Genomic DNA, 12,899 nt, shown 5'->3' with positions numbered 1-12,899 from the left:
TACAAATTGTATATTATTTTATTCTGGAAGAATTCTAAAATTCATTTTTTTTTAGAAACTTAGGGACGGTTTTCAGTTTTATACAATTCATCTTTTAATAAAATATTCTTTTCAATATTGCTTTGGGTTGCTTTTAAAATGAATACCTGAAATGATCTATTTACACAATTTTATTAGAATTGTGTTTTAACAGTGTATTTTCTTTACACCCCACTCCACTCCCATAAACCAGATGTTCCTCGTACCCCCCCAAAAATACAAATTGTTGACATTAATAATAATTTGTTTCTTTGTACAAAATACATCTGTTTTACAACTTGAATCAAGTTTCATCTTTATATCAATTACATTGTGGGAGTATATACAGAGGGAAGTGGGACTCGTGTCATGTGATTTGGTGTGGCGCTTCGAGCATCTCCATGAGAAAGGTGTCTATGGGCGTGTCTCCTATCAGCTTGAAGAAGAACAGGTGCTCCAAACACTTGAGGCCTATGGAGCGCAGGGCAGGGAGACGCAACAACAGTTTAGCAAACCTAGGAGGAGGGAAAGTCACAAGAAACAACGATTAAACCTGGCTATGACCATGTCATAATATCATTATTATGTCATAATATCATTATTATGTCATAATATCATTATTATGTCATAATATCATTATTATGTCATAATATTCTTTCTTTGCTCATTGTCCTCTTTTCAAGGAATGGCTCACTTTCCTGTAACTTTTTCCTCATGACCACAAATAAGTTAGAGTGCCCGATAGGTGTCCACAATACTGAAGGAAAACAATTTCTTTAAAATAAGTGGTCAATTCCAATGAGACAAGGGCAGTGATCAGATTGCATTGGGATGTGTCTGGTCTGTAGCAAGGTTGGGGACAATTACAATCAGATTGTATTGGGATGTGTCTGGTCTGTAGCAGCGTTGGGGTCAATTACAATCAGATTGTATTGGGATGTGTCTGGTCTGTTGCAAGGTTGGGGTCAATTACAATCAGATTGTATTGGGATGTGTCTGGTCTGTAGCAGCGTTGGGGTCAATTACAATCAGATTGTATTGGGATGTGTCTGGTCTGTAGCAGCGTTGGGGTCAATTACAATCAGATTGTATTGGGATGTGTCTGGTCTGTAGCAGCGTTGGGGTCAATTACAATCAGATTGTATTGGGATGTGTCTGGTCTGTAGCAGCGTTGGGGTCAATTACAATCAGATTGTATTGGGATGTGTCTGGTCTGTAGCAAGGTTGGGGTCAATTCTAATTGAAGTCAGTCAATTTAGGAAGTGATTTTAATTTGAAAAGGTTTGACATAAATAGCTTCTCCTTTTTCAGCTTATTGAGAAGTCATTGAAAATACAGTATATGCCCCTTTTAAATATTGAATTGTAATGTCAGTTTACTTCTTGAATTGACTGACTTCAATTGGAATTGACCCCAACCCTGTCTGTATGAGCTGTGAATACTGTACCTGCCGGGCTGGTCTGGGTACTTGGCTTTGGTGTAGGACTCCAGCGAGGCGTAGACCTTCTCCCTCAGCCCTTCCACCTCTGGTGGATTTGACAGGCCTTTTGCATCTGCAACCATAGAACATTTACAGTCAGTCTGACGCCTTTATAAATTCACCTTCTCTCAGAAACGGACTGGCCATAGGTCAGTTCAGGCAAATGCCAGATGGGCTGGTCCATCTTTAGGCCTGTGAGCCTGTCTAAATCTAGATTTTTGCATAGAATGATCATTATTTGGCTAATAATGAGGGCCTCTAGTAAAAAAAATAAAAAAAATGGCTGGTGTGGGGGGCCTTTAGGAAAACAATGGACTGGTGTGTTAGAACTGCCCGGGCTGATTTCTGATCCCAGTCCGTCCCTACCTTCTCATGTTAGACAAACCCTCTCCTTCTCCACTTCAGTCAAACTGGATACTAGTCCTAGTCACTCACACCGAAACATTAAGATACAGTCATGCTGCCCGGTGACCCATCACACCGACACCAACATTACAATAACTCATAGTAATCTTCCTTGTCATGGTCATGTCTGCTAACATGAAGACCTCCCAGCCCACAAGGTCACATCCAATAATACATCAACAACCTCATTCCTTACCTCATACGCCACACAGAAAACACAGAAAAGTCATTTAACAAACCAGTATCAGAACTGTTGGTGTAACTAAGTAGACAGAGGTGTAATGCTCATAGACATTAAAAAATATATATCTTTGATTTAGTCTTTTTCTCTGTAATACTACTAGAAACCACTTAGAAATGTTATGATGTCGGCTTTAGCTAGCCCAAGTAAGTTCCCAATCTCCCAACCTCATAACTAGATACCAAAAATACATTTCAGATCTATCAATCAAGTTAGATTAGCTAGCTTGTCTAACTATCTTAGCTGACATGCCTGCTGGCTAGGTTGGTAGAAAAGCAAGCAATAACTAAATGTACTGAATAAGACTCACATTTCCTTTCTTAAGGAAAAAGAACTATCAGTCAGGAGGATACAGACAGCTCAAGAGGTATGCTTAGATATGCACATAATGATGGCACTAGATTGCAGGAAAAAGCTGTGGCTCAGTTGGTAGAGCATGGTGTTTACAACCCCAGCATGGTGTGTGCAAAGCCAGGGTTGTGGGTTCGATTCCCACGGGGGGCCAGTACAAAAAAAATAAAAAAATGCATGAAACTAAATGTATGCATTCACTACTGTAAGTTGCTCTGGATAAGAGCGTCTGCTAAATGACTAAAAAGTAAAGTAAAGTTTGAACAATTCTAAATTCTCCAACTTAGCCATCCTCACATACTTTGTGCCCCTTTTAGATTTTGTTGGGGTTCTTGACGCCCCTGAAAGCAGCTATGACCCCTGACCTGGGTTAAAGAGGACGATGGCTCGCAGGCAGCCCAGCTCTGTCTTGTCCATCTGCATGTCTTTCATCTTAGACACCAACTCTGTCAGGACTCTGTCGAAGATGGAACCCACTCCGGCACTGTGAGCACTACTTCTCTGGACGTGGAGACCCGTGGCCAATAGGATTCCGTCTTTTACCGTGACAGAACGGTGTGAGAAGGATGCGATGAGGAGCTCGTTCCAGCCTGAACATAAAACAGATAAACACACAGGGATCTTTACTTGGCAACTAAAGTCACTGCATGTGAATGCTAGTGTTTATCTACTGTTCTCTCTTCATTTCTCTATCTCAATCTCCCTCTTTTTCTATCCCACCCACTTCTCTATCTTGAAATATTTCCTATTCTCTTCATGTATCTCTCTCTTTTGGTTTCCTATCAGGCTATTAAAACGTGTTCAGCTCATTAGTGATGCGGTGTGATATTTCCTCTCCTGCATTGAGGTTTAGTGTTTGAAATATCCCACCAGCAGAGGTCAGCGTTGGGGTGTTTTTGAAAGAGTCATCGTTGGCAATATGTTCATTGCAGGTATGGCTCTGATGGGAAACTGCTTTATGTTAACGACCAGGTCAGGTTGAATTTTGTTATAGGATGCAACATCAATATGAGAGAAGAAGGTGGCGCTGCAGTGGAAATCAACCGTTTTACGGACTTGACCGGTCGAAGCCTCGGGTAAGATGAGGGTGTCGCTTTGTTAATAACAGCTAGTGTTTTATTTTTTATTTTATTCAACCTTTATTTAACTAAGCAAGTCAGTTATTAAGAACAAATTCTTACTTACAATGACGGTCTAGGAACAGTGGGTTAACTGCCTTGTTCAGGGGCAGAACGACAGATTTTTACCTTGTCAGCTCGGGGATTCAATCTAGCAACTTTTCGGTTACTGGTCCAACGCTCTAACCAATAGGCTACCTGCCACCCCACAATGCTTTTCCAACTAACAGAAATATAAAAACAAATGATGATAAGTAGGTGTTCTGTACCTGCTCGTAGTAGAATAACCTGGTCGTCTAAGGGCAGCTCTGAGAAGTGAGGGATCCTCTTGGCCCACTCCACCAGGGTGAACAGCTGTTTGTCTGCTGCCTGGCAGATGTTGGTGACTGGGTCGTTTGTCTGGACAGAAGATACAGACAGAGAGTGTAAGATACAACATATCTAAATCATATTCCATCTTATGTATTAACATTAAATGGATCTCATTTACAGGAGGGGGGTGCTCTCTCATTTACAGGAGGGGGTGCTCTCTCATTTACAGGAGAGAGGTGCTCTCTCATTTACAGGAGGGAGGTGCTCTCTCATTTACAGGAGGGTGATGCTCTCTCATTTACAGGAGGGGGGTGCTCTCTCATTTACAGGAGGGGGGTGCTCTCTCATATACAGGAGAGAGGTGCTCTCTTATTTACAGGAGGGGGGTGCTCTCTCATTTACAGGAGGGTGATGCTCTCTCATTTACAGGAGGGTGATGCTCTCTCATTTACAGGAGGGGGTGCTCTCTCATTTACAGGAGGGTGATGCTCTCTCATTTACAGGAGGGTGATGCTCTCTCATTTACAGGAGGGGGGTGCTCTCTCATTTACAGGAGGGGGGTGCTCTCTCATTTACAGGAGGGATGTGCTCTCTCATTTACAGTAGGGGAGTGCTCTCTCATTTACAGGAGGGGAGTGCTCTCTCATTTACAGGAGGGGGGTGCTCTCTCATTTACAGGAGGGGGGTGCTCTCTCATTTGCAGGAGGGGGTGCTCTCTCATTTACAGGAGGGGAGTGCTCTCTCATTTACAGGAGGGGGGTGCTCTCTCATTTACAGGAGGGTGATGCTCTCTCATTTACAGGAGGGTGATGCTCTCTCATTTACAGGAGGGGGGTGCTCTCTCATTTACAGGAGGGGGGTGCTCTCTCATTTACAGGAGGGAGGTGCTCTCTCATTTACAGTCCGTTAAAATAACATCAAATTGATCAGAAAAATAGTGTAGAAATTGTTAATGTTGTAAATGACTATAGTAGCTGGAAACGGCTGATTTTTAATGGAATATTTACATAGGCGTACAGAGGCCCATTATCAGCAACCATCACTCCTGTGTTCCAGTGGCATGTTGTGTTAGCTATCCCAAGTTTATAATTTTAAAAGGCTAATTGATCATTAGAAAACCCTTTTGCAATTATGTTAGCACAGCTGAATACTGTTGTTCTGAATAAAGAAGCAATAAAACTGGCCTTCTTTAGACAAGTTGAGTATCTGGAGTATCAGCATTTGGGGGTTTGATTACAGGCCCAAAATGGCCAGAAACAAATAACTTTCTTCTGAAACTCGTCAGTCTATTCTTGTTCTAAGAAATGAAGGCTATTCCATGCGAGAAATTGCTAAGAAACTGAAGATCTCATACAACGCTGGTACTACTCCCGTCACAGAACAGCGCAAACTGGCTCTAACCAGAATAGAAAGAGGAGTGGGAGGCCCCGGTGCACAACTGAGCAAGAGGAAAGTATATTAGAGTGTCTAGTTTGAGAAACAGACGCCTCATAATTCCTTAATTGGCATCTTCATTAACCTCACTATTAACCTCACATTAACCTCTCTAGGGTAGGTGGCACCAAATCGTCCCACCTACGTAACAGCCAGTGGAATCCTGTGGCGCGTTATTCAAATACCTTAGAAATGCTATTACTTCAATTTCTCAAACATATGACTATTTTACAGCATTTTAAAGACAAGACTCTCGTTAATCTAACCACACTGTCCGATTTCAAAAAGGCTTTACAACGAAAGCAAAACATTAGATTATATCAGCAGAGTACCCAGCCAGAAATAATCAGACACCCATTTTTCAAGCTAGCATATAATGTCACAAAAACCCAGAAGACAGCTAAATGCAGCACTAACCTTTGATGATCTTCATCAGATGACACACCTAGGACATTATGTTATACAATACATGCATGTTTTGTTCAATCAAGTTCATATTTATATCAAAAACCAGCTTTTTACATTAGCATGTGACGTTCAGAACTAGCATACCCCCCGCAAACTTCCGCCGAATTTACTAAATTACTCACGATAAACGTTCACAAAAAGCATAACAATTATTTTAAGAATTATAGATACAGAACTCCTCTATGCAATCGCTATGTCCGATTTTAAAATAGCTTTTCGGTGAAAGCACATTTTGCAATATTCTAAGTAGATAGCCCGGCATCACAGGGCTAGCTATTTAGACACCCAGCAAGTTTAGCCTTCACCAAACTCCGATTTACTATTAGAAAAGTTTGATTACCTTTGGTGTTCTTCGTCAGAATGCACTCCCAGGACTTCTACTTCAATAACAAATGTTGGTTTGGTCCCAAATAATCCATAGTTATGTTCAAACAGCGGCGTTTTGTTCGTGCGTTCAAGACACTATCCGAATGGTAAATAAGGGTTACGAGCATGGCGCATTTCGTGACAAAAGATTTCTAAATATTTCATTACCGTACTTCGAAGCATGTCAACCGCTGTTTAAAATCAATTTTTATGCCATTTTTCTCGTAAAAAAAACGATAATATTCCGACCGGGAATCTGCCATTAGGTAAACAGACGAAAGAAAATAAAGCACGGGGTCGACTCGGGCACACGCCTAAGCCCATTGTCCTCTGATCGGCCACTTGTCAAAAGCGATAATGTGTTTCAGCCTGGGGCTGCCTCGACATCATTCAGCTTTTTCCCGGGCTCTGAGAGCCTATGGGAGCCGTAGGAAGTGTCACGTTACAGCAAAGATCCTCAGTCTTCAATAAACAGAGGCAAGAAGAACAACAACTTGTCAGACAGGCCACTTCCTGCATGGAATCTTCTCAGGTTTTTGCCTGCCATATGAGTTCTGTTATACTCACAGACACCATTTTTTATCTGGACGTGTTTTATCCGGACGTGTAAATACTGCCCCCTAGCCCTAACAGGTTAAAGCCTATCCACCATACAAAGACTTATGACACAGTTCACGATCTCTATGCCTTCCACAACATGTGGCCAGTCTTTAGGCATTGTTTCAGGCTTTTACTCTGAAAAATGAGGGAGAAACAGCACTTTCAATGAGTGGACAGTGGAAATTTCCAGACATGAAGCCAGCGCGTGACCAGGAGCGCGCCTTTCTTGTTTCTCCTTTTCTATTGACAAAGATATTGTCCGGTTGAAATATGATCGATTATTTATGACAAAAACAACTTGAGGATTGATTATAAACATCGTTTGACATGTTTCTACGAACCATTATGGTACTTTTAGATTTTTCGTCTGTCTTTTGTGACCGCGCTTTGTTCCAATGGATTACTGATCAAAACGCACCAACAAAACGGAGGTGTTTAGACATAAAGAGGGACATTATCGAACAAAACAAACATTTATTGTGTAACATGGAGTATTCGGAGTGCAACCATATGAAGATCATAAAAGGTAAGTGATACATTTTATCGCTATTTCTGACTTTTGTTACTCCTCTTCTTGGCTACTAACTGTTTGTAATGATTTGTCTGCTGGGTGCTGTTCTCAGATAATCACATGGTTTGCTTTCGCCGTAAAGCCTTTTTGAAATCTGACACAGCGGTTGGATTAACAGAGCTCAGAGCTCCTGGCCATATTGAGCCTGTAATCAAACCCACAAATGCTGATGCTCCAGATACTCAACTAGTCTAAAGAAGGCCAGTTTTATTGCTTCTTTAATCAGAACAACAGTTTTCAGCTGTGCTAACATAATAGCAGAAGGGTTTTCAATGATCAATTAGCCTTTTAAAATGATAAACTTGGATTATCTAACACAACGTGCCATTGGAACACAGGAGTGATGGTTGCTGATAATGGGCTTCTGTACGCCTATGTGGATATTCCATTAAAATTCAGCCGTTTCCATCTACAATAGCAATTTACAACATTAACAATGTCTACACTGTATTTCAGATCAATTTGATGTTATTTTAATGGACAAAAAAAATTGCTTTTCTTTAAAAAAACAAGGACATTTCTAAGTGACCCCAAACTTTTGAATGGTAGTGTATATCTCCACACTATGAGGTTTAACTGTGTTTTAAATATATCTCCAAACTATTAGGTTTAACTGTTTTATATTGATCTCCACATATCTCCACACGATGAGGTTTAACTGTGTTTTATCTATATCTCCACACGATGAGGTTTAACTGTGTTTTATCTATATCTCCACACTATGAGGTTTAACTGTGTTTTATCTATATCTCCACACTATGAGGTTTAACTGTGTTTTATCTATATCTCCACACTGAGGTTTAACTGTGTTTTATCTATATCTCCACACTATGAGGTTTAACTGTGTTTTATCTATATCTCCACACTGAGGTTTAACTGTGTTTTATCTATATCTCCACACTGAGGTTTAACTGTGTTTTATCTATATCTCCACACTATGAGGTTTAACTGTGTTTTATATATATATCTCCACACTATGAGGAATAATACTGTGAAATGTTGAGATTGATGATGAGGCCCTTTTAGTGTCAGAGCTGTTTGAAAAGACCGACTGCAATTGGTGGGATGGAGTTTTGGCCTGCCTGGTGACATCACCAGGTGGTAAATTAGTTAATAGTCCAATAAGAAAGAGAGTTCCAAACCTCTCTGCCAATAACAGCTAGTTTTCAGTTTTCCCTCTCATCACTCAGAACACTGCCAGAGAGTCCTACAAAATTCTTGCTTGAGAAAAAGCTATTTGCAGCAGTCACAGTAAGGTACTTAATTGTTACCCTGAAATGATTTGATAATGAGATAAAAACAGCTGCATTGGACCTTTAAGAAACACCGCTCTATGTCATCCTTACCGAGTTGCCAGGGCCTTCGTCTGCTGACGTCTCTGTCTTGGGTTCCACGGCAAGCTCTGCGTCCAGAATCTTATCGACGGGCATCTCCTCATTAAAACTACTGGTGGACTCCACCTCGTTCTCCCCCCGCTCCCTCCCCCGCTGCCTCTCCTCCTGCACCGCTGCATGGAGTCACAGATCACACACATCCACAAGCATGACACTCGTGGTGCAAGAAAAACACACCAGACAATCCACAACAATGAAAGATTTACGGCAATCTATCAGACATTTCCACAACCATTCCAAATGGACACAGAACATGGAAACATATTGGACACATTTACCACACAGAGCAGAACACAGCCGGTTGAGTCCACATGGTCCACATGGTCCCACTCACACAGAACTACCCTACGCCTCGACTTCTTTCTCACATCTCTCTCCAGATGAAATCCTGCGATTTAGTGAGGTCTGACCTCCTGACAACCTGCCCACTCGGCCTCCATCCCCTCCTCCCTTATCCAGACCATCTCTGGAGACCTTCTCCCATTCTTCACTTCCCTCATCAACTCATCCCTGACCACTGGCTGCATCCCCTCCTCCCTTATCCAGACCATCTCTGGAGACCTCCCATTCCTCACTTCCCTCATCAACTCAACTCATGCGTCCCCCTCTGACTTCAAAATGGCCCGAGTTTTCAACTCTCTCTCTCTACCACACCTGCTGTCTCGACCTCTGAATGCTCGGCTATGAAAACCCAACTGACATTTACTTGCCGCAGGTCTTGACTACTGCAACTTGCTGTTGGCTGGGCTCCCAACTTGTGACATCAAACCCCTGCAACTTATCCAGAACGCTGCAGCCCACCGTCTTCTCATGTCACCCTGCTCCTCCACACACTCTACTGGCTTCCAGTCGGAGCTCACATCCACTACAAGACCATGGTTCTTACCTACGGAACAGCAGGCTGTGCTCAAACCCTACACCCAAACCCGAGCACTCCACCTCAGGTCTCTTGGCCCTCCCACCCCTACGGGAGAGCAGCTCCCTCTCAGACCAGTCCAAGCTCTTCTCTGTCCTGGCACCCCAATGATGCAACCAGCTTACCCCTGAAGTTAGGACAGCAGAGTCCCTGCCCCTCTTACGAAAATATCTGAAACTCTTCAAACAGTATCTTAAATAATCCTCTTCCTCACCTCAAACCCCACCCCCACCTGAACCAGCACTTGACCCCCTGCTTTCTAGCTCTGACTCGATTACTCTACTGAGGAAAAATGTACTTTCTATGCCTGTGATATGTGGTTGTCCCACCTAACTATCTTAAGATGAATGTACTAACTGTAAGTCGCTCTGGATAAGAGCCTCTGCGAAATGACTAAAATGTAAAATGTAAACATACCAATGAATACCCATACATTACAGATCCACCCTCAACACACTCACAAGAGCACACAACCTCCCTCCTTCCCTCTCTACATGCACACAACCTCCCTCCTTCCCTCTCTACATGCACACAACCTCCCTCCTTCCCTCTCTACATGCAGACACAACCTCCCTCCTCCTCTCTCTACATGAACACAACTTCCCTCCTCCTCCCTCCTCCTCCTCTCTACATGCAGACACAACCTCCCTCCTCCTCCTCTCTACATGCAGACACAACCTCCCTCCTCCTCTCTCTCCCCCTCTCTACATGCACACAACCTCCCTCCTCCTCTCTCTCCCCCTCTCTACATGCACACAACCTCCCTCCTCCTCTCTACATGCACACAACCTCCCTCCTCCTCTCTCTCCCCCTCTCTACATGCACACAACCTCTCTCCTCCTCTCTACATGCAGACACAACCTCCCTTCTCCTCTCTCTCCTCCTCTCTACATGCACACAACCTCCCTCCTCCTCTCTACATGCACACAACCTCCCTCCTCTCTCTCCACCTCTCTACATGCACACAAGATCCCTCCTCCTCTCTCTCCCCCTCTCTACATGCACACAACCTCCCTCCTCCTCTCTCTCCCCGTCTATACATGCAGACACAACCTCCCTCCTCCTCTCTCTCCCCCTCTCTACATGCAGACACATCCTCCCTCCTCTCTCTTTCCCTCTCTACATGCACACACCCTCCCTCCTCCTCCTCTCTACATGCACACAACCTCCCTCCTCCTCTCTCTCCCCCTCTCTACATGCACACAACCTCCCTCCTCTCTCTCCCCCCTCTCTACATGCACACAACCTCCCTCCTCTCTCTCCCCCTCTCTACATGCACACAACCTCCCTCCTCTCCCTACTCCTCTCTACATGCACACAACCTCCCTCCTCCTCCTCTCTACATGCACACAACCTCCCTCCTCCTCTCTCTCCCCCTCTCTACATGCACACAACCTCTCTCCTCCTCTCTACATGCAGACACAACCTCCCTCCTCCTCTCTCTCCTCCTCTCTACATGCACACAACCTGCCTCCTCTCTCTCCACCTCTCTACATGCACACAAGATCCCTCCTCCTCTCTCTCCCCCTCTCTACATGCACACAACCTCCCTCCTCCTCTCTCTCCCCCTCTCTACATGCAGACACAACCTCCCTCCTCCTCTCTCTCTCCCCCCTCTCTACATGCAGACACATCCTCCCTCCTCTCTCTTTCCCTCTCTACATGCACACACCCTCCCTCCTCCTCCCTTCTCCTCTCTACATGCACACAACCTCCCTCCTCCTCTCTCCCCCCTCTCTACATGCACACAACCTCCCTCCTCTCTCTCCCCCTCTCTACATGCACACAACCTCCCTCCTTTCTCTCCCCCTCTCTACATGCACACAACCTCCCTCCTCTCCTCTCTACATGCACACAACCTCCCTCCTCTCCCTCCTCCTCCTCTCTACATGCACACAACCTCCCTCCTCCTCTCTCCCCCTCTCTACATGCACACAACCTCCCTCCTCCTCTCTACATGCACACAACCTCCCTCCTCCTCCCTCCTCCTCTCTACATGCACACAACCTCCCTCCTCCCTCCTCCTCTCTACATGCACACAACCTCCCTCCTCCTCCCTCCTCCTCTCTACATGCACACAACCTCCCTCCTCTCTCTCCCCCTCTCTACATGCAGACACAACCTCCCCCCTCCTCTCTCTCCCCCTCTCTACATGCACACAACCTCCCTCCTCCTCCCTCCCCCTCTACATGCACACAACCTCCCTCCTCCTCCCTCCCACTCTACATGCACACAACCTCCCCCCTCCTCTCTCTCCCCCTCTCTACATGCACACAACCTCCCTCCTCTCTCTCCCCCTCTCTACATGCAGACACAACCTCCCTCCTCCTCCCTCCCCCTCTCTACATGCACACAACCTCCCTCCTCCTCCCTCCTCCTCTCTACATGCACACAACCTCCCCCTCCTCTCTCTCCCCCTCTCTACATGCAGACACAACCTCCCTCCTCCTCCCTCCCCCTCTCTACATGCACACAACCTCCCTCCTCCTCTCTACATGCACACAACCTCCCCCTCCTCTCTCTCCCCCTCTCTACATGCAGACACAACCTCCCTCCTCCTCTCTCCTCCTCTCTACATGCACACAACCTCCCTCCTCCTCTCTACATGCACACAACCTCCCCCTCCTCTCTCTCCCCCTCTCTACATGCAGACACAACCTCCCTCCTCCTCCCTCCCCCTCTCTACATGCACACAACCTCCCTCCTCCTCCCTCCTCCTCTCTACATGCACACAACCTCCCCCTCCTCTCTCTCCCCCTCTCTACATGCAGTCACAACCTCCCTCCTCCTCTCTCCCCCTCTCTACATGCACACAACCTCCCTCCTCTCTCTCCCCCTCTCTACATGCAGACACAACCTCCCTCCTCCTCTCTCTCCCCCTCTCTACATGCAGACACATCCTCCCTCCTCTCTCTTTCCCTCTCTACATGCACACAACCCTCCCTCCTCCTCCTCTCCTACATGCACACAACCCTCCCTCGCGATCCCTCTCTTTCATCTCTCTGTCCCCCCTCTCTACATTGCACACACCCTTCCCTCCTCTCGCACCCCTCTCACTAGCACACATCAGCCTCACCTCCTCTCTCTCCGCCACCTCTTCCTACATGCACCAACCTCCCCCTCTCCCTACTCCTCTCTACATGCACTACACACCTCCTCCTCCCTCCCTCTACATGCACACAACCTCCCTCCTCTCTCTCTCCCCCTCTCTACAAGCACACACCT

General features: G+C 45.4%; 1 protein-coding gene across 1 annotated transcript; it reads right to left on the bottom strand.

Annotated features, from left to right (window-relative positions):
- On the bottom strand, positions 1-8,881 carry rxrgb (retinoid X receptor, gamma b; the record flags this gene model as incomplete). Its single annotated transcript, XM_029708233.1, has 5 exons — positions 1-533; positions 1,466-1,571; positions 2,861-3,085; positions 3,883-4,012; positions 8,711-8,881. Coding segments are annotated over 5 exons (780 nt in total), but the record flags the coding sequence as incomplete, so codon positions are not given.
- Between the last annotated feature and the right edge of the window lie 4,018 nt (positions 8,882-12,899).

This window comes from Salmo trutta, chromosome 22 (genome assembly GCF_901001165.1).
Source record: "Salmo trutta chromosome 22, fSalTru1.1, whole genome shotgun sequence".
Lineage (NCBI taxonomy): Eukaryota > Metazoa > Chordata > Actinopteri > Salmoniformes > Salmonidae > Salmo > Salmo trutta.
The sequence above is the reverse complement of the archived record's forward strand: the minus strand, read 5'-3'. Positions and strand labels throughout refer to the sequence as shown.